At 41.3% G+C, this 22,522-nt stretch overlaps 3 protein-coding genes across 4 annotated transcripts in view; 1 reads left to right on the forward strand and 2 right to left on the reverse strand.

The window, feature by feature from the left end:
- Positions 1 to 14,042, forward strand: LOC116689149 (ras-related protein Rab-27B-like). The gene is made up of 6 exons (XM_032515560.1): positions 1 to 196; positions 963 to 1,135; positions 1,234 to 1,319; positions 10,302 to 10,405; positions 10,593 to 10,716; positions 12,907 to 14,042. Exons 2-6 carry the CDS (start codon positions 983 to 985, stop codon positions 13,094 to 13,096), a joined length of 657 nt encoding a protein of 218 aa, XP_032371451.1. The 5' UTR covers positions 1 to 196; positions 963 to 982; the 3' UTR covers positions 13,097 to 14,042.
- Positions 13,474 to 22,522, reverse strand: part of LOC116689139 (cyclin-G2) — a 14,306-nt gene continuing 5,257 nt past the window's right edge. Inside the window, exon 7 of the mRNA XM_032515547.1 lies at positions 13,474 to 16,367. Coding sequence (XP_032371438.1) covers positions 16,359 to 16,367 — 9 coding nt within the window. The 3' untranslated portion in view covers positions 13,474 to 16,358. The remainder of the gene's footprint in view (positions 16,368 to 22,522) is intronic.
- LOC116689138 (sia-alpha-2,3-Gal-beta-1,4-GlcNAc-R:alpha 2,8-sialyltransferase) overlaps positions 16,776 to 22,522 on the reverse strand; it is an 18,524-nt gene continuing 12,777 nt past the window's right edge. The window contains exons 2-5 of one of the 2 annotated variants that reach the window (XM_032515544.1): positions 21,957 to 22,334; positions 20,393 to 20,515; positions 19,266 to 19,823; positions 16,776 to 17,721 (exon numbers count right to left, since the gene is read on the reverse strand). In XM_032515544.1, the coding sequence (XP_032371435.1) occupies positions 17,439 to 17,721; positions 19,266 to 19,823; positions 20,393 to 20,515; positions 21,957 to 22,114 (1,122 nt within the window). In that variant the 5' untranslated portion in view covers positions 22,115 to 22,334 and the 3' untranslated portion in view covers positions 16,776 to 17,438. Of the gene's footprint in view, positions 17,722 to 19,265; positions 19,824 to 20,392; positions 20,516 to 21,956; positions 22,474 to 22,522 lie in introns of those variants that run through there. The other variant, XM_032515543.1, reaches the window with a different exon arrangement.

The raw sequence follows: 22,522 nt of genomic DNA on the forward strand, positions 1-22,522 counted from the left end.
AATACCGGAAAACACAAGGTCTGTAAGCACAGCCCCATTTGGTTCTTGCTGGCTTGAAACTCCTCCTTGGATCACATGTAAGAAGGGGGGGAAAGGTTCAGGATGTGCCATCGCATCATGATAGCGATTATTTTATTCAATCAGGACGAGTTAAGCGACATCTGAATGGGCGTTGGCACTTCCTGCAGATAGACTGGTAAGATATATATAACTTTTTGTTGTCATTTAAGGGACCTGTGAAACTGTCAGTGGGTATTTGAGGAAATCACCAACATACTTTTTTATGGTGTTTTGTCAGATCAGGACAGAGACTGCTGCAGGTTAAAGGGTTTGTTACTCGGCGTCTCCCCACTCTGTTGATTGCAAATAATCTAATACCATTAATCATGCACTTGGGAAATGACTCTAGATTTAATGGTAGTATCCCTTGTCCTGTCACTGCTGTGGTGCAGGAATCTGAGTTGACCATACATTTTTCCCAAATGCACCCTAGAATTGTGGATATCCTAAAGAAAATAAATGGTAGTGTTCAGGTTTGTTTTGGCCCATGGGACATCGCAACCATCTCTTGCATAATCAAATTGGATTTTGTGTCATGCAGTGTTGAGCTGTCTGCCCTAGTTAATATAAAGAGTTCCTTCTGCCAAATAGGCTGTGTTTTTCACTCATCAAAGTGTGAACACACTGGCATGACATTTTACTGCTCATGTGGAAGCCAACTCCAGTCATGTGCTAGCCCCTCTTAGATCAAAGCCTAATGAGTCGGGAGTTATGACGTCCCAGTAAGTCTGCGTGATGGTTATGGTCTTGCGCCCTCAAACTGCAACTTAGATGGAACTATTTCACCTTTCTTTTCTAGTTTGCTCACCCTTTAAGTGTTGTGCATGTGCAAGCTTTCTTTAAACTCTTATGGTTCATTATCAAAACAGCATAGCAGTGAACTGTGAGTTCCACTCTGTCAGGTTGAGCACTTGGCTGCACAATGGCTGACCGGGAGTATGACTATCTGATCAAGCTGCTGGCACTTGGCGACTCAGGGGTGGGAAAGACCACCTACCTCTACAGGTACACCGACAACCAGTTTAACCGCAAGTTCACAACAACAGTGGGCATCGACTTCAGGGAAAAGAGAGTGGTAAGTGATGGTATGTTTAGGTGCACACATACAAGGATAGTTCTTAACTCCAAATATATGTAACCCAGTTAAGAGGTTTGTTCTGTGGTTGGGTTCAGATGTATACAGGAAAAGGTGCTGATGGGGCAACTGAGAGAAACTTCAAAATCCACCTTCAGCTTTGGGACACAGCGGGACAAGAGAGGTAAAACTAGTATTGATGCTCAGAATACACTTAACATTTAGACATGTTCATTTAAAACCGCAAATTTTTGACTTTCGCAATTCCTAGTGGGAACCTCAAAACGGCCATTTACGCTGTTGCACCCTACCACCAACAAATTTAAACTTGGGGACACTGAGAATAAATAGTGTCTGAAAGCAAGTTACTTATTGACCAACAGTGGCACATTTTTCTAAAAAAAAAAAACTAATATCAAAATAATTAGAAAAATCCTACAATCCCACGGACGGATAGTAGCTCTTTTGATACTTTCCGTTTGGAGGACGCGTTCCACACGTGCAGTCGATAGCTACGCTACCACTTGTAGCAGAGTGGCTGCGTGGACATGTCCCGACAAGTCTGCACGGTCACAACAAATTGGCTCTACGTGGACGTTGTTGGGGAAATCCTTCTATAAACTGACAACTGACTCCATGATGTATTAACACAGCGTTTATTCTTGTGGTCAACAGATGAAATGCGTTTCCGAGCAGTTACACGTGCACGGACCTGATGGAGACTTGTCTAGTACAGAGGTCCCCCAAAAGGCACTTAAACAATATTGTGCTCAGGGTTATATTGGTTCCCCTTGTGGGGCCTGATTGGTCAGCTATACTGTTGCTGGGTTACACTCTCTGCTCTGCCTCTTCCCTCTTTCTTCTTATTATTTTCAGTTATCATTTACCTCACCAGACAGCTATGTTCACTCCCTCCTTAGTTTGTATGTCCTGTTCTCTGAGTTATCAGACCGTCCTGAACTTCAGTGTCCTTGGCCTCACCATCTCCTCCTCCCGTGCTCACTGTAGCATATCTGACTAAGATAGCCCTGTCTGTTCTCTCCCTCCTAGCTGTAACCCAGCTGCAAAGCATAATGTATAATATGTCACACATACACACACTCTTATTTAGTCTTTGGTTAATTCAGTATATACTGTAAGCCAGCTTTTACGTGGCCGTTCCTGAGTGCCCTGTTCATCACCACCTCAGTCATTGTATTATTTTCCCACAAATTCCCCCTTTTCGCACCTACTAGGTGCGAACACCTTTTACACTAACTGCAGTGCCTCAACGTCCTCCCCGTCCTCTGGCATGGTGAGTAATGGCAGCATCCCAGCGGAATAGGGAGGCGGCGCTTTTTCTTTGGACAAGGCAGTGGTGATGAGCCGGGATGTCATGGTCCGCAGGCAGGGCACACAGCAACACCCACAGGTAACTAGAATAGCGAGAAAAACAGCAATTGATGTCAAACAAGCAGTGATAAGATTCTTCCATTTGCCAAAAAAGGTTGTCATCCACCCCTCCAATGGATTTGATACACCTGAGGCGTCATGCATCTCCTGGGAAAGGGCTCGAAGTTGGTTCAAAGCCCTGGTGACCTTCCCATCCGGGGCAGTGTTGTTAGGGATGACCGTACAGCACATCTCTCCGAACATGGAACAGACTCCTCCTTTTTCAGCCAACAGCATGTCCAGCGCCATCCTATTCTGGAGCGCCATGAGGGACGTTGGGGCCGTCTGCTCGGCCAGGCCTTCGATGGCATCCCTAGTTGCATTGCTCAAGCGTAAAACATTATAATGCACAAAATTTCTATCCTCTACTTTTTGCTGGGAGTGACGGAAGATGGCGGAAAGCAGTGGTATATTCTCAAATCCTGCGGCTATTTGATCTGCCAATTTGTATTCATTCGGGACACCCCTAGAACTCCTATGCTGTCTATATAGGTTGGGGTTCCCGCCCATGGATCAAAAGCCGGGCCTTGCATACTACGGGCCCGCGCCTCTCTTTACGGTCAGTTGCACAGCCTATGGTGGGTTAGTGGACTCTACTCCCCCACCAAAGATATGGGCATAGCTAATCTAACCATACACAAACTCCTGACGTTTGATTTGGGAACTTTATCTGGGAGTACAACCTAAGACCACACAATAGTAGAATAGTCCTATTCTAGCCACGGGCCTAGGGCTTTTTTGTTTTGTACAGTTGTATTACACCAGTCTGGGGGTATATCACCTAGTTTGATTGTGGGCTTGCTTGATCCGTGAGATTGAAACAGTGATATCTTGCACCCTCCCCCTTTATGGCGGTAAAAACCCTGGTTTTCAAAGCCTGGGGGAAAGAGGGATGCTAGGGTAGTACAATTGCGGGAAGCTGTCTTAGAGTGTGTGAAGTTCACATGCATGCATATCCTGCTGGGTCCTCATTAGGAAACAACGGGGCCGGGTTAGTGAACATGACTGGTCTAGCTGTGGCACAGGCCACGCACCCTTCCATGTGTTTTTCTTTGGCATTCTGTATTACCCCCGATCCATAAATTGTCCTGGCCTGCACCTGCTGATAACTCTAACACATCTTCCACCCTCATTTTAGAGAATCCTGCACTATTACGTCTTCCTCCTTCAGGGGGGTTTTACTGTAGTCTCTGCCATGTCAGTGTCATTCTGTGTGTGCGTGAGGGGATCCAAATATTTATCTGCAGGGGGTTATCTGGTCACTTCCTGCTATCCATACACCTATGGCTAACATCCACACATCCTGACCGTTCCTGCTCCCAATTGCTCTATTTACTGACAGGGTTATGGGATTTTTCGTGGGGTCTGAACTATAGTCCCGCTGTATAGATAATATCTCCCATTCATCTTGTTGTACCCACCAATCTCTTTTGTCTGTCAACCTCGCCCATGGTTTCCACCCTCCTGTTGTCCAACCCGCGTCATACCAGCTGTTACAGAGACTACCTTTCACCTGTCCGAAGCGCTCCTTCACAATCCTCTACCTTTTGATATCGTCACAGATGTACACACTGTGTTTTTTGTAGAACTATTATACCCCCGCAGTCTATAGCCTGACACAAATCAAAGGTAAATGACGTGGTTGAGTCTCTCACATAGGGGAGAGTCAATCTGGCACCGCACCTTGGGGATGGGCCCTTAGTGTGTTGCTTCACTACTGCCCAAACTGCTCTTCTTTTCTCTCGTCTAGTTTCATTTCCTTTGTTACTGAGAGGTGGTTGGACACTACCGGGTGATTGTTCTTTGTGGTCTCGGTCCCCATACGCATGTTCCAACCCCAGAATTAATGCTGCAACTCCCACTACTACTACTACTGCTAGGACAACTGTTGTCTTTTTCCCAAACCCCATTGCCTTCCAAGTTATGGATTACTATGTGGGGCTGTTCCCCGCCAAACATCTCTTCCATCTATACATTTTGGATTGCTTTTCTAATTTCTCGCCAATGGCGGCTAGGAGGTGCGACTGGGGCACAATGTGTCAGGTGGTGCCAAGGTGCTCCTTTTTACCTTTAACCTGGACCGAGTGTGAAGTAACCTCCCTTACTTCGTAAGGCCCGGACCCCTGGGGTCAGTCCACTTCCTCTTGTGAACTTTGACCCTGACCCAGTCCCTACCTTGACAGGTAGTGTTGCTTCCTCCTGCGGTTTCCTGTTCGCCCAACTGGACCTCGTAGAAAGGGCTGAAACCAGAGATGTTAGCTTTCTCATATGTCTATCATTTCTATTTGCTGAACATCTAACATTGGCATGTGGCCTCCATCTAGTGAGGTCCGGGCATTTTTCTCCCTGTCATTATTTCGTGTGGGGTCAAATGTGTTTCTCGTCCTTCTGAGGACCTCATAGCCATGAGGCCAATGGGAGCGCTTCTACCCATGTTAACTTGCTTCCTGCACATGCCTTGGCTATCTTAGCCTTCAATGTCTGGTTTGCTCTTTCCACCATTCCTGTGACTGTGATGATAAACTGATCCGAAGCATGAGTGATTCCCAGGGCCTGTTCTACTTCTCTTAGTTTTTGTTGTTAAAATGTGCCATTATCTGACCTTATTTGCCTGGGGACCCCATACCTCGGGATGAGTTCAGTTTTGAGCCATTTCACCACTGTTTTTGCGTCCTCTTTTCTGTGGGAATGGCTTCTACCCACCTAGAGAACCTGTCTACCATCACCAGAAGATACCTTTTTCCCCCTACCACATTTTCTGCGCCCATATCAGTATAATCTATACTGATATCTTGAAAACAAGCTGTGGGGACTGGGTACGCTCCTTTTAGTGTGGTGTATGGTTTCTGAACATTATGCTCTCCACACACCCTGCATTCCTGACAAAAATGTGTCACCATGTCCCTCAAATTGGGGTGCCACCACAGCTCAGACAGATTCAGGAGAGTCTGTTTTCTTCCTTCATGTGTTGGTCTGTGTGCCTCAGGTAGCAACATTCTGCACATCTCGGCTGATGCTGCTATCTTTCCTTGATGAGTGGTACATCAGTACATGTCTGTCTCCCCCTTTTTTCTGAAATAAAATGGCATTGAGAAAGCCATTGTTTTCAGAAACATCCATATGAAATGGGAGTGAGTAGTCTGGGGAGGTGAGTGTCTCTGCCCTTGCTAGGGCACTTTTGAGGTCAGAGAAGGCGGCCTCGGCCTCTGTTGTCCATAGGAGGGGGGCGGTGAGACAGTGATGAGTTCTGTTGGTATAGTCAGGGATATGTGAGCGGCTGTATCCTGTGAGGCCCAGAAAAGACAGCATGTCTGCAACTGTGAGGGCTTCTGACTGTTGGGGGTTCTGGGAGACTGTCATTTGTTTAGCTTTGCTGGGCTTGGGCTTGTTTAATTCTTCCATTTGTTTCTTTAACAATTGAGTTTGTAGTCTTTTTAATTCATCTTCTTGTTGCTCTGCTCCTTTTTGGTGTTTTGACAGAATGACGCACATTCTCGCCCCATGTTGCATCGGTCATGTTTTGCAGGCCTACTACTCCTCCTAACTGTGTCTGAACTGCTGTGGGTAATCCCCCTAGTACCCCATGGCGGAACACGCCACTGTGGCGGCGACTGGTCCCACGGTTCCCTCATAGCACGCTGCCAAATCTTTTTTGCTCTATCTGCATAGGCATCAAAATTTTCATCACTTAGTCTTTTTAAATCATGCCATGCTGCATGATCCCCAACTGTGGGATACATGCGGTGCAGCTCAGCCCAAATGCCAGGGGTTACTGCTGATGCAGGCACTGATGCGGGAACAGTGGGTCCAGCTCCCCCTCTGGTGAGGGCAGCACTAGCTTCATCTGCTCCCATTACTCTACCCAATACTGCTCTGAGATCTCCCAAACACAGCTGCACTCCTGCTGTAAGACTATTGAAAGCTGTGAGGAAATGCTCAGCCCCTCCTGTCAGGGAGGGGAGTTTTGCACACAGAGAATCTAAGTCACCAAAACTGTAAGGGGTGTACATCAACAGTCCTCCTCCTCCTCCTACTGGGCGGAGTGGGCATTGTAGCCCCGCCTCTGGTGTGTGGCGCGTCTGCTCTCCCTCACTGAGCTCATTTACTGTTAGACGCAGCTGCTCTTGCTGCTTTTTTATCTCTCTGAACTCTTTGTTAAGTTTTTCCCTTATTCTAGTTGATCTTCGCAGCATAACTTCGTCAGGGTCCTCGTTGGTAAATTTACCTTTAAATGTGCCTGCTACAAAAACGTCTTGAGGACTTTGTGATCTAGATCTGGGCCTGCGTTTATGTCGTTTTTTAGTCCTTTCCCTAGAGCTGGAGCTTCTGTCTGTTTGCTCACTTTCCCTGCTGCTGTCTGACTGTTCGCTATCTTCCTTACTTCCTGAGTCTTGTGGGGTACTATGGTGAGGTGGACTGGGTCCTTTTACTGACATGTGAAAATGCTCTGGTTTTTTTTTGCAAAAACGCTGAATATGGGTACTAGCTTTGCTTGGGCCGGCTGGGACTGTAGCCGCTGGTTGTGGTGGAGCCGCTGCTGCTCCCCCTGGCGCTGACTGTACCATTAAATTTAGATAACATTCTAAATCCTGTACGCGGCCCTCTAATGCCGGTATCAATGGGTCCTGTGGTACGTCTATTTGTAATGCATTTGGCTGTAAATGGGCAGTTACCACTGGGGCTTGGACTGTGGGTTTTGATGCCGTTGGACCTGTATACGGCGGCGGTGGAGCGGAAATTCTTAGGTTTCTTATATCTGGATAAAAAGGGTTTGTTGGCGGGGGCGCCTCAGCGGGCAGCGGGGTTTTCTCTGCGCTAGCGGTTTTATTCTGTTCAGCTTCTGTCTCAGTTTTTGGTGAACTTTTGTCATCTTGTTTTGTCAATCCCAATTGTTTCTGTATTGCATTTGTCATTTTCAACCCCACCCCATATTTCTCTTTCTGCGCTTCATACTCCTTCTGCTTTGGTTTAGTCAATTTAAACCATTTTCTTTTCTTTTCCTCCTCTGCCTGCCTTTCCGCATACTCCAACTTACTTTTTTCATACTTCACTATTTCATTCACTTTCTCCGGGGACGGCGCCCCTTCTCCCTCAATCCATCCTCCTCTCTCCCATTCTTTCACAATCTCTTTTGCTACTTTCTCCTCTCCTTTACTGCCATACTTTTTCACTGCCCCTACTAACACTTTACCATAAGGGGTCGTCATTTTACAACAAATAAGCAGTGAGAAAAAATCCAACAAGCCAAACCACAACAAAAATCACACATGCAACAACGACACTTTTTCATAAGACTCCATCTAGAGCCTTTTTATGTACTCTCTATAATCTTTACACTAAAAAGTGACCTCTCACTCCTTCGCACAATACACTCGCGGTGGACTCGTAATATTCAAATGACAATCTGTTACTGCAACTCTTTTTCAGGATGTTCACACAGAACCAAGGGTGGCATTCACAATCACTCATCTGAACTATCTGTCCTTAGCAGTCTCCTACCTCGTCAACCTCTGGACGATTTTCCTCTGACTATTTGTCCCTTTTCCTCTCTACCACCGCCACCCGTATTATTCAACAATTCTCTTACACCTCTCTAGTTGTTTTTCTCTGTTAATCACATCACATGCCCCAACATTTCATCTGTTATAATCCCTTTAATTACAGCACATTCATCAATACTTTTCGCTTAAAACAACACTTACGACAGTTGAAATGTGATCACATCATTTTAGTTTTCAGCCAATAACAGAATTTTGATTTTAAACAGGCTTCTGCTTACCTTTTTGTTGAGAGCTCTCAGTGATCACACCAACGAGTCGCAGTATCGCCGCTCAGTCCCCTTCACGGGCTGCGGGATGTCAGTCCGGTGGCTGAGCTGAACCGGACCGTGGACACAATGCCAAGGTCCAGTTTGATTCCCCTGTCCAATTACGTTATCACGTCGGGGGTCACCAAATTTGTTGGGGAAATCCTTCTATAAACTGACAACTGACTCCATGATGTATTAACACAGCGTTTATTCTTGTGGTCAACAGATGAAATGCGTTTCCGAGCAGTTACACGTGCACGGACCTGATGGAGACTTGTCTAGTACAGAGGTCCCCCAAAAGGCACTTAAACAATATTGTGCTCAGGGTTATATTGGTTCCCCTTGTGGGGCCTGATTGGTCAGCTATACTGTTGCTGGGTTACACTCTCTGCTCTGCCTCTTCCCTCTTTCTTCTTATTATTTTCAGTTATCATTTACCTCACCAGACAGCTATGTTCACTCCCTCCTTAGTTTGTATGTCCTGTTCTCTGAGTTATCAGACCGTCCTGAACTTCAGTGTCCTTGGCCTCACCATCTCCTCCTCCCGTGCTCACTGTAGCATATCTGACTAAGATAGCCCTGTCTGTTCTCTCCCTCCTAGCTGTAACCCAGCTGCAAAGCATAATGTATAATATGTCACACATACACACACTCTTATTTAGTCTTTGGTTAATTCAGTATATACTGTAAGCCAGCTTTTACGTGGCCGTTCCTGAGTGCCCTGTTCATCACCACCTCAGTCATTGTATTATTTTCCCACAACGTCTGCAAAAAACCTATGCATACAGCTTCTAATGATGTCATTTACATTAAGCGGATCCTTACTCGGAGACAGTAATATCTTTTAAAGTAGACATATTTTGCTCATTTTCAGATTCATACACATTATTTTTTTCATTCTGCCTGTGAAACACATGTATATAGCCATATTGACCCCCTGTCTGAAATGCTCCATTTTAGCACCTGTCTCTTTAAGGCCACCTCCTGAAAATTCAGTCTCCTCTGATTGGTCACCAAAGTAATTACAGTTCCTCCCGAGGGGGACGTGAATGTCTGTACCTAACAAGGGGGTAAGCAGGCGTCCACAAAGCTTACCTCCCATGGAGCCATTTTATTGCTTACAAGCCATCACCCCTCGTTAGCATGCCATTGACTGCCATTCATTTTAGCGCCAATTTGACAGCAAATACCTTTACATCTGAAATATTCAAAGACTCTATTTGCCCCTTGTTTATTTCTAAAGAAACAGGACAATGTATAAAAGGCTCCATTACCTTATCTCACGTAATGGCTCCGCAGCAGGCGTTTTTGGAAAAATAGGCTAACAATTGTGTTATAACAATGTGACTTTCCTTTGCATAGTATACAAATTACCATACAGTCAGGAGAAGCTCGCAAGCAGTTTTGGCTTACATTAGATGTTGAAGTTTAATTACTAATGTTAACTAGCATTTTAGTTAACAATAATTAACTTGTGCCGATGTTATCTCTTTACCTATGCCTACGCTCTCCGTCTCAGAAGACTTACAACTTTCAGACATGTTGCTCACTTCACATATACGCTCAGTTTGAGGCTGTGCAATAACGCTCAGCCATAACCGGAAAAGTGCTTCTAATAGACTTCACTGGACGTCTACGGGAGGGCTTTGTCCATTTTTTTAACGGTCTATGGTACCAAATTGCATGGCAATCAGTCCAAAGGTTGCTAAGACATTTCCCTCAAAACCACAAATCTCAACCTCATGGAAGCGATAGAAGAAAGGTTTCTTGGTCATCAAAGTCTGTAGGATTCATCTTCTAAGGAACATTAATGTCTTTATACATTTTCATGACAATCCATCCAACAATTGCCAAGATATTTTTTTATGAGTCTGGACCAAATCTACATATGGGCGCTTTATCGTAGAAAACAAATCTGTTTTTCAGGTTCCGCAGCCTCACCACAGCTTTCTTCAGAGATGCCATGGGCTTCCTGCTGATGTTTGACTTGACCAATCAGCAAAGTTTCCTCAACGTCAGGAACTGGATGAGTATGTGTCAGCATTGCTCTGCTTCGGATCAATACTAGATCAATGCTATCTCTTGTTGCCACTAAGATTGATGCAAAAGTTGCAAAGTTGAGAGAGTTGAGAAACTCAGCTAAAAGAGTTTAAAGTTTGTCCATGCATGTCTATTTGCATTACATGGGTTTAAATTACTTCCTCTGTATTGGTTCAGGTCAGCTACAGGCCAACGCGTACTGTGATAGTCCAGACATCGTGTTGGTGGGTACCAAGGCAGACCTCCGTGATGTGAGGGATGTTAACGGTAGACAGGCCAGAGATCTGGCAGACAGATATGGGTAAGGCTTTACATACTATAGGACGTACCAAAGTACAAAGTACTACTGTTTGGTAGTTGTAGCACATGTTAATGGCAGTGTGTGAGGCTGTGTGAAGGGCACGTGTAGTTTACAATTTCCTCTTTATCTCTTTGGGAGCCCTGTGTAAGTTTGTTTTGCAGCACAAGAAAACAGTTAATCAGGCTCTCTGTATTGGAAAACATGAATCAAATTTAAAGCAGTGGTAGATTTTGAGCCACTTTAAACACAACACCTGATTTGCCACTTACTCCATACTTGGGGGCAAAAAACAATATAGTTTAATAAGGGAGGATTTAAGGCTCACTCACTGATTTTGAATGTACAAATACAGTACATGAGTGTTTAAATATACATATTCACACACATTATAGAAGAGTTTGAGTTCCTGATAAAAACAGACTTTGACTTTGTTTCTTAACTAAATTTCTTTTTTTTTATAATTGGCCAGTTTTACAGTTCAGTATTGTTTACACATTCTATCATTTAATAAAATCCTTTAACTGTGTCAGTAATTAATAACTTTAATTTAGATGGTGTAGAGTCTATTGCACTAAAACCTGTCAATCAATGTGAATGTAGAGTTGCAAAGATGAGTAGATTTATTGATCGATTTTCTTTAATAATAATAATTGTTGTATATATATATATATATATATGTGTGTATTTAACAGAAATACCCACCAAATTATTTCAGCAGATGTTCTTAGTCTCCTCTAATATTATAGTAAATGGAATTGTTTTATTTACTATTTTTTGGACCACATAGTTAAGATCACATAGTGTGCCTTTAACTAGTCTGGTTTGGTTAGTTTCAACTTTTTTATGTTGATTCACCTTGTGTTTGTCACATGTTTCTATAATATTTGAGACTTTTTTCCCCATGAAGTGAAAATGAATAGGAACATTACTTTGTTTTTTCAATATTTTCATGACCAAGCACTAATGAGGTTTGCCTTGACTTTTGCTTGCTTTTTCACCAGTACACAACAGGGGGGTGCTAGTGAGATGTTTCCAAACTGTGCGTCAGGGCTTTTCTCTCAGCCAAATACTGATTGGTTGTAGCTCTTCAGGCGAGAAAAAAACTTTTGTTTGCACTGCTCTGGACTAATAGACATAGGCAAACTGTGACAAAGGTTGCAAGTAGATTCTACTCTTTTAGTAGTCAAAAGGTTGCAAACTATTTGATTTAGCAGCAACACAAACACCCAACAGGGGCAATAAATGTCAGCTCATGTTTTATCCATGCAAAGGCAAGACAACCTTATTTATATAGCACATTTTAGCAACAAGGTAATTCAAAAAAAACATTCATTAAAGAGAATATATAAGCACATTAATTGCTGTATAGTAGTAATATTTTAAAATTGAGTCTTTGAGAGACAGAAAGCCAGTGTATAACTCAGAATGGGAGTGGTATGACCCATTCTCTTGCTCTTACTGAGGACTCAAGCAGCAGCAATCTGAATCAGCGACTGTCTTATTGACTTTTTAGGTAGACCTTTCAAGACATTGTTACAGTATTCAAGTCTACTGAAGATAAAAGAAAGTTTTTCCAAATCCTGTTGAGACATAAGTCCTTAATATACTCTCACAGTGTTAGTAAGCTAACTTTGTAATTGTCTTCATGTGGTTGTTGAAATTCAGGTCTGAGTCCATGACTACACCAAAATGACTTTTTTTTGGTATTTCAAATTGCCAATTGAAGATGAGCCCTAACTATTAAGCTTTACTCTTTGTCTTCAAAAACAACCAGAACTTTCTTCAATTAATAATAATGTATAAGGGGAAATTTCAATTTATACTCTGTTGTTATTACACACAGGCCTGAATTACACACAGGGGTTCTGTCCTTTGCTCAAGAGCACCTTGGCAGTACCCAGAAGGTGAACTGGCACCTCTCCAGCTACCAGTCCATTACCATAATTTGGTCCGTATGGGGACTTGAACCGCAACCCTCCGGTTCCCAACCCAACTCCCTACTTACTGAGCTACTACCACCCCAATTAAAGAAAATGAAGAAAGTTCATGCACATCCAATCATCAATTTGTTCCATGCACTTACTCAGTGCATTAGACCATAGCCCCCCTGGTGATCAGGTTATGTAAACGTGTGTGTCGTCTGCATCAGAGCCAATGGAAGCATGCATCTCCTCTCTCCGTTCTCGTCAGAATCCCCTACTTTGAGACGAGTGCAGTGACGGGTGTTGATGTGGACCAGGCAGTGACCACCCTGCTGGACCTGGTGATGAAGAGGATGGAGCAGAACACCCACGGAGGCCATAGCTCTGAACCCAACGGCAGCCTCATCGTCAGCCGTGAAGTGGAGGAAGCTCCTGTCAGGAGGAGGTGTGTCTGCTGATGTCACCACCAGCAGCCACTCTTTTCACGTTTGATCTAAATAACGCTGCTTTTATTTAAATGCTATTGTTTTCTGGTAGTGGACTAGGGTGCCTGCTAGGTGAGAGGACAATTGCGATCTTAAATATTTAAAATATTACCCATAATTGGGAGGGAATCTGGCCCAATATTGTAATTACAGTGTGCATTCCTCTCTTGACATTTGCTTTCTGTGATGTTATTTACTCACAGCCGCACTGTAAGAAGTGAGAAAGAGGAGAGAGAAGGGTACAAGAATTCAAACATGTATATAGTATAGTGAAGACAGATATTGTTGTAAAGACAAAGACAAAAGTGGTTATGATTCAGTGAAAAAAGGAGTCAATTATTATCTTTAAATGGGTTATATCAGAGAAAAATACTGTTTTTATTTTACACATTGAGGCATTGATGGAAGGAATATGCAGGCACATAACATATATTTATCATGGAGTATAATCAAAAAACATTTAAGACATGGTTATATTTCTCATGTGGATGATCATTTTTGTTAGAACAACCAAGATAGCAAAGTCACTTACATGATTTATGACTTTTTTACGACATGTACATAAGCAGCCAAGCTTTTTAATGCATTATGGAACAAAGTTGCCATGCAGATCAAACACAAGTACAAGAATGTTAAAGGGTTGTTGGAACAAATCCTGTATAGTGCTGCATTTGGAATAAATAAACATGTTATGTTTACGTTTAGGTTATGTAATGCACTAAAAGTTATACTTTAATTCTGACTGGAAATACAATCCTCACAGTTTTTGTTAGCATCATTATTGTTTATACACATTAATTTTGATTTCATTAAAAGAGGAACTTGCATTCATGTCAGTGGATTTATCAAACAAATTGATCTATTGGAGGACATTCATGGAGTCACAAGTAAATTTCACCACGTTACTTTGGCTGAAGCCGAAAAAAGCAAAACGTTTTAAAAGGATTTTTGTGCCACAAACTGTGATATACAACATCAAATTCAACATCAAAAAAGGGATATTCCATTCCTCCATATACAATAATAGTCGTTGTTAGTTGTCATACAGCTTTCAAAATCCTAAATCCGTCTGTATCAAGCTACCATTTCTCCTTTGCACATGGTCTTTGGTGTAACTACAAAACATTTCTAAGGGACCACAGAAATTATCCTTAAATGTACACATCTATGACATCAATTAAATTGCCTAAAATTCAAACTTTTTCATCAGATATGTGATTTCATGGTGGTGACTGCACTGTGATTTTTGAGACAAGACACAAAAGTTAACCATCTGAAATATTCATCTTGTGTAAAGGAGACTGACAAAAAGAAACTCATTGTGTGGGACGGGATGCCGGGAAAAGGCCTACCACGCTAAATCTAAAGGAGCACAAAAGCACACACTAGTATCTGGTAAGTATGAATGGCTGCATTGCTCTGTTTAATAAGCCGCAGCCGCAGAGTTTGAACAAGGAGCACATTGCAGAGTCATGAGACGAGTCATGTGGCCAGCATTCAACCCCCCCCCCCATATCCATCAGTCTGCAGTCTGGCATTACGGGGTGGACTGTTTTCGAGAACCCAAGGTTACTAACAATTACAAAAAATAAAGCTTGTTCATTTTTAACTTGATCTGTAGAGGTTTGGTCCCATGTGGAATACTTTAGGGTTCTTTTTGTTAGCCTTGAAAAGTCTCAAACAAAGACACTGGTGATATTCTTAAGGAATACGCCATTAGGAATACACACAAATGCAAAGAACTACATTTTTACCCCACAACAATCTTCAAAAAGGTTGTATAAAACTAGCTTAAAAGATTCTTTAGTGCCTTACATGCAATGTCATTTAAATGGACCATGCTCTTCATACTAGATGCAGTAAGTCATATAACATTCATTCATTTTCTGTTTTATGTCACAAATATTGGAATTAATATGGTTAGATGATGAATAAATAACTAACCCATTGTCAACAAAGCTCTATAATACATACTGTATTAGTAATTTTTTATAATTTAAATAGTGGTAAACCTCAGGATCAGTTGTTTGTATTGAAGAAACTGTCCTAAATATTGTATTTCCTGATGTTTTTTGCCACGCTAGCGTAGCAATTTAGGTCACAAGATGGTCTGGTATCCTCTGGTCAAAAGTTAATTTTTTTGCCATGTGATTGGTTAGAATTGTAAAATTGTCTCTTCCTTTTTTCCAGTGAGCCAACAGTTTTGTTTTCTGGAGCTTGTTGCAGCTGTTCGTAAATTCAAACTTGGTTTGTTTATTAAATAAAACCATTTTTTTCCCATTAAACCAACTAGTTGGTTTGCTTATACATTCCTTTTACTGTTTAGATTTAAGAGTAAAAAAAGATTTTACTGAATTTGACAAATTTGAACTGTGCAATAATGTAAACTTGGGAGAACTTGAACTTCCACAAAAATACCTCCAATTACAAAATGATATGCCACTAACGTTTAATGACTGAATTACATCAGCTAAGTTAGCATAATCAGATATCTGCTAATTGTGCTAAACTGCATGAATACTAATAGCTTCATGAATACTCGCTTAACTTATTATTATGAAATAAAAAACAATAAAATAAAATATATTTAAAAGGACTGGCAGTTGTTTCCCGCACTACAACCATAACCTTTGGAAAGTAGGCTATGTTACAGTCTACATTAATGAAGTCTTTACTTTACTATCTAAGATATTTGATTTAAAGGAATACGTTGACGGTTTGGGACGGTTTGCTTTCTTGCGAAAGTTAGTCAAGGAGATCGACACCACTCTCATGTCTGTATGTTGAGTATGAAGCTTGAGCCAGCAGCCGGTTAGCTTAGCTCAGCTTGGCATATGAACTGGAAACTGAGACAGCTAGTGTGGCTCTGTCTGAAGATAACAAAATACGGAACTCCAAAAGCACTGAAATTAAAACTTTATGTCTTGTTTCTTTAATTCGTACAAAAAAAGCGTGTAAAAAGCGAGGTTATGGGTAGACGGAGCAGTGACTTCCTGACATCTTTTCATCACCGCAAAGTTGCAAGTCCCGATTTTAAAAAATAACTCGTACTTAATTATGATGAACAAACTCTGTAATGGATTTACGAATAAGTCCCAGTGCAACCTAAGTCCCAGTTCATGTTTTGATATTACAGTCGACTTACCAAAATTAAGCACGTGATTTTCTGAAAAATCAATAATCAGAAGATTGTTTAACAAAACTTAACACTGTTCTGAAGGTATTTCCACAATCCTCAAAGACTCTCAAGAAATGTCCTTGCTCAATTTGTACTTTCTATAATTTAAAAATGTCCCAAAAAAGATCAAAATTCTTTGCAATAGCAACCTGGGAAACAGGTTAAAAATCTGTTTTTTAAATTGTGCAGTGGACTAAATATTTTCTAAACCAGATGGTTAGAAGAGGCTTTGAGGATTAAGAATACCTTAGTGTTGTTAAACAATATTTGGGTATTTATTGTTTCGGAATATCAAAGTCTGTGTGAGTTGAATGTAGCCGCTAGCGTGGCTTTTGACTTGTTGTCTTGTTGGAAGATATTTTTAAATGTCTTATAGTCTCCAAACCTAATGTAGGTCAATACCACTTTCTATAATTCAGCATTTTAATGACAACACACTATCCATTGTCCATGAATGTATGGCTTATTGTTGTAATGTCAAATATTATTCAAAATTTTTTAAAGAATCTCAACAAAATTTGAAGTGGACAGTTACACTGTCTACTGGTACAGTCTTGTAAACAAATACCATCTTCCAGAGCAGTGCCGATTGTCTGACACCTCATGGGGGGGGGGGGGCAAAAAGGCCTGAAACAGGAACTGCTCCTCTCTTGAGGCATCACATTTGATTACATAAACACTGATCTAACTCCTTCCCTGAGATTAGGCAGTGATTTCTGTCTACAGAATCAGTATACTGTTGTTAAAGGCGATTATTCAATCAATACTGTGTTAAACACAACTGGACGATTCAACTAATTGTTTTGAATCCCCCTAAAAAACTCCAGTTAAAATAGTTTGAGCTGTTTAGCCACGGCCGGCAGCCATGCACAGGACAGTAATGGAAGCAACCGAGCAGCGTAAAAAGTCCTAACTATGTAGTGCTGAAGACAACAATATAAAGAATAAATTTGTAACAATGCTGTGATGAGTCTGTGACATCTTCATGTAAAATTACAGCAGGACGTGAGTGTGTGTTTTGTCGTAAATTGCCTCAGCACTTCTCATGCATTGTGGGTCACGACAGACGTTTGAGCTGAGCAGATGTATCTGGGTCTCTGAAGTCCCCGCTTAAAAGCCCTCCATCGTACTGTATGTCTAAGAGCAGTGCGTCAGGCTGAGTTTAATCACGCCTTCTCTGTGCAGCTTGTAGAGCAACTTGAACTCGCTGGGCAGCTGGTGGGTCTCCTGCCATTTGGTGGTGAATTTGGTCCCTTTCTTGTCGTAGTAGTGGTAAGGCAGATCCTTGCCGGTGTTGGGGTCCCAGCCGAAAGGCCAGAAGCCGTAGAGATGGATCTCGTCGCACATGGCGGAGGCCAGCGTGTACATTAGGATTCCAGTGCTGAGACGTTTGGGGGAGAGGTTTTTAGTCTTCCAGTATCTGTAAGGGAGAAAAGACAAGTCAGTCATCCAAAAATCTGAAATTCCATTCAAAATACCTCTAAAAGCAGAATACCAGGATTAATCCTTCATTCCCCTAACCCTCATAATCCCACTTTCCTTATGACTGTAGGCAGTGGTGGACACAACAACACAAGTACATTTACTCAAGTACTGTGCTTAAGTAGAAATTACTTGTACTTTGAGTATTTACATATTTTGCAATGTTATACTCCACTACATTTCATAGAGAAATGTTGTACTTTTTACTCCACCACAGCTTTGATTACTTTTCAGATTTCAATTGAAAACAATCCAAATTTAGTGATTTTGAACGTGAATGTTTATGATAAACTGAAGGATGATGTGTTCATTTGAGAGTTAAAGCTTTTACTTCTTCAGCTAAATACAGTGGTTTGAGAAAGTTTACAAACCCATGCTAAAGTAGATTAAAAAGAGTAATGAAAAAAAAATCTTTTGGAAATTGATCTTAATGCCTTAATTAAAGAAAAACAAATAGGAAAACCCAACCTTTTAAGGACACTAATTTGATGTGAATAAATAATGAATTGTAAATAAATAACTGTTCTTCCTTGAAATACATATACATTTTTATTTTTAAAGGCCAGTTATTGCCAGGTTACCAGGTTACTATGTATCCTAATAAAGTTCCCTTGGCCTTTGGAATTAACTTAACCCCACATCATCACAAACCCTTCACCACACCTAGAGATTGGCATGGTTTTATTAGTTAGCTTAATAGATGGTTTAATTTGCATGGAGAGATGATCATATGGAAAGTTCCTTCATGCCTATCTCTTTGTATGGTGAAGGGTATGTGATGATGCGGGAGCTATTTTAATTCCAAAGGCCAAGGGAACTTATCAGGATGCATAGTCTCCCGGATCCATGAAATAACTGGCCTTTAATAATAAAAATGTGCCTACCTCTATGGGAATTTAACATAAAGGTGTGTATATTTATACCTCCTGTATTTTAAGGCAGAACATTTATTTATTTACAATACATTATTCATTCACAAAGAAAATTGGTGTCCTTAAAAGGTTGTATTTTCCTAGTTTTTTAATTCCTCTTTTTAATCAACTTTAGCATGGGTGTGTAAACTTTCTCAAGCCACTGTAAATTACTTAAACCCCTCTTGGATCAGCTGGTAAATGTGTCATCACAAAGCTGAAAACAGAGCTGGTCTGAGCTCATGAAAAAGTTACATTTTAGAGATACGTGGTTCTCAGAGGACAGCGACAAACATCTGATGATCTTAAAGAATATGTTGCATTACCGTAAATTAAACTACTCAACAGTATATAAGGAGTTAAAATGAGCACAGCCATAAACATCTTCAGCAGTGAAATGCAACAAACACATTAATCCAGCAGTAATATTAATAAATAAACATCATATAAAATTGTTGAATACTGACATATTGCTGAAGAATAAGTACTTTTACATTTTGCTAATACATACATAACTCACTTTTACGTCAGTTGACAAAATCTGAACTAACAATCAGATCAACACTCTTACTTGTTGACATCGTGCATGATGTTTCCCGGCCAGGCCAGTTCGATCTTCAGCTGTTTCTTGTGCTCCACAAAGAAGTCTACCAGGGTCCTGGTTACTGTCGCTGAGGTATGAAGGAAGAAGGCAGGGATCCACAGGATGGCTCCCTCCAGTTTCTTCAGGTTGAGGAAGAAATTATTCCTGTCTTGAATGGTCAGCAGATTATTGTAGTACCTCTCCAGGATGCTGGGGTTAAAGGTGGTCAGGTTGGTCTTCTTGCCCACGTCCTTGGAGTAGAACTCTGTTGGAGCGAAGTTGCAGCGGAAGACAAAGTCGGCCTGGTCGATCTCTGGGCCGCAATGGCTTCCCGTCAGGATGCCGCTGTTGCCCACCACGGCACACATGCTGTAATGCTTGTTGTGGATGGGAGAGGTGTCTGGGAGCAGCGATTTCAAGTTGTTGCTGATGGAGAAGACGTACTTGTGGCTGGAGTAGTCAAAGTGCATCAGCTGGCCAACACGCACACTGTTCTTTGTGAGGGAGAAGTTGGTGGGAATGTCGATGTAGCTGAAGATATCTTTCCTGAAAAGAGAAAGAAAACACTTTAACACTGTGACAGGCAGTAGCTGAAGAAATACTCTGATCATTTACATAAGTAGCAATATCACAATGTATACTATGTTGCAAGTAAAAGTCCTGCATTGGGCACTATATTATTATTCATGCATTAATACAAAAGCAGGATTTTACAGTTGTAAATGCTTGAGGTGGAGCTAATTTTGAAATATTTTGTATCACTGCAACTAATGATGATCTTCATTGTAGAACAATCTGTTGATCATTTTCTTCATGAATCGATTGATTGTTTGGTTTGTAAATATTCAAAAAAAATGAAATGAGGTCAGATTCACGCAAAGTGACATCTTCCCAATCCTTTGTTTGTCCAACCAACAGTCAAAACCTAAATTATTAAAAAACTTGTTGAAATTATTAAAAGGAAAAGCAGCATTCTCTCACATTTGAGAAGCTGAAAATAATTACTTAAACAATCAAAACTGTTGTCAGATCTTGGTACGTTTCTCAATTTGTAAATTAACTAAAGTTATCAAATAAAAGTAGTGAAAAGAAGAAAGAAAATAAACACCTCTCACCTCTGCTTATAAAAAGCTGTCTTGTTGAACCTCCATCTGGACGGTTTTCCCTGGAGCTCCTCGTTCAGGGCGTTAGTTAAGGGGATGAAGGAGGGGTCCAGGAAATTCATGGCAAACTGAGACCTTAGAACAACAATCATGAGAAATGTAATTCTCAGACACCTTGTAATCCATGTCTGAACAACTCATTTGTTTCTGTTTGTTCTTGTCTTAGAGGGAGTTAAAGGGATTTAGATGGTTTTCTTAAACAAGACATCAACACACATCTGTTTGGTTATAATGAGAAGGCAAGGAGTTTTCATGAAGCCACTAACAAGCGTTAATTTTGGCCATTGTCAGGTTGTTGTTGGAAATCATCTGATTCTCATTCTCCATGGTTGAAAAAAATGTTAAATGAAATGTTAAAAAATGTTAAATGAAATGTTTTTTTAACATTCAAATGCAGCAGCCAGTGGAAACTTGAAAACATTTTCAAATATTAGATTAAACACCCTTAATAACAAGAACTTTTCGGTTGCCAGGTTGTGTAAAATTCCTTTGACTGGGTGGACCGTTTGACCACTTATACCTTCTGGGAAAGAGCCGCACTGGATCTGCACCAAAATCCATTTATCGACAGTTTACTGACATTTACAACTGCAGATTAGATGGATTAAAAAACCCTTTCTTAATGACATGGGCAATGGGTTACTGACATTTATAACTGCATTATTGACAAATATAAAAGGAACACCTGCCAAATAACAATTAAAAAGCCTAACGTTACAACATATTACCATTTTGTCAGAAAGTGGAAATCATTCTATTTATAAGATGACAGTGGTGGAAGAATTATTCAAATATTCTACTTAAGTAAACGTAAAAATGCCATGGTGTCATGCATTTCAAATGTTACTTCTGTTGAACTACAAAAGTACTATTAGCTAAATGTACTTAAAGTATCAAAATTAAAGGTACTCATTATGCAGAATAGCTCATTTTACAGTTATATGTAATATTATTGTTATATTATTACAGAATTGTATGATTCTGTTTTTATTAACAAATTTTGTAGATGTTAGAGCATTGTAACGTTGTTAGTTTGTGGAGCCAATTTCAGACATTTTATATACTGTACTAAGCTATTGGGTAGATTAGTAGTATTGTACTGCATCAAATCATAAAATCACAGGCTATATCATATGTTATTTTTTATAATGAAAGTAACTATAAAAGTAAAATAAATGTAGAGGTGTAAAAAGTACAATATTTCCCACTGAGATGTAGTGAGCATTACCTCTAAATTGCATTAAGCACAATACTTGGGTAAATGTACTTTCCACCAATGTAAGCAATGTAAAGTACTTCACGACATGCGTCGCCCGTGGCAACAACATCAGCACCTCGGACAGCTCACGGTTTGTTTGATGGACGAGAAGCATTCGGCCCAAATGTAAATGAAAGTGATGGGCTGAGCGTGTGCATCACATCCAGGTTGTAGCGTCCAAGCAAGGCCTGCGTCTGTGTTTATACTGGCAACAATGATTATCTGCCTCACATCAACTAAACAATAATCATCACTCACCGAAATCCTGCGTGGAACATAATCCTCGGTCCTCCCATGTAATATTTAGAGGAGGTGAAGAGGCTGTCTTTTCTCAGGGACACATAGCTGATGAGCGACAGGATGAGCACAGCGACGCACAGAATAACCAAACCCAGGGCCTTGGCGATGCGGACCATCTTGGGAGCGTTTTCATTCCCTGTATGAAGCTGCAGCGAGGCGTTGGCCTATGTTGTCATCGCCGGCTCTGCACGCTGCCTGTTTGCAAGATACAGGCACACTGGCTCTCGTGGGCTCATATAATCGTGTAAAATGGACGGCTGGTGGTGCTGGTCGGCTGCATGGTGAAGATGCCGCGGCTCGGTCCGCTCTCATTCCCCCTGACTGCTTCTTCTGCTGCTTCACACTCCGCTGCGACTCCCCTCCAGGCTTCCGGTTTAATCATGGAGATGGAGCAGAAATGCGTGTCAACGCAGCCAGCCAGCTAAAAGACAAGCCCCGTCCACCACCGGCAGCAAAATCCCAACCACCTCCACCCCCCTCACTCTCTCTCTCTCTCTCTATCACACACACACACACACACACAC

This window comes from Etheostoma spectabile, chromosome 5, assembly GCF_008692095.1.
Source record: "Etheostoma spectabile isolate EspeVRDwgs_2016 chromosome 5, UIUC_Espe_1.0, whole genome shotgun sequence".
Classification (NCBI taxonomy): Eukaryota; Metazoa; Chordata; class Actinopteri; order Perciformes; family Percidae; genus Etheostoma; species Etheostoma spectabile.

Excerpts from the sequence above, each read along its gene's own strand:
- LOC116689149 (XM_032515560.1), top strand. The coding sequence starts at position 983 with ATGGCTGACCGGGAGTATGACTATCTGATCAAGCTGCTGGCACTTGGC. Across the intron at positions 1,136-1,233 it reads ACTTCAGGGAAAAGAGAGTG|ATGTATACAGGAAAAGGTGC; the intron begins GTAAGTGATGGT and ends GGTTGGGTTCAG. Across the intron at positions 10,717-12,906 it reads GATCTGGCAGACAGATATGG|AATCCCCTACTTTGAGACGA; the intron begins GTAAGGCTTTAC and ends CGTTCTCGTCAG.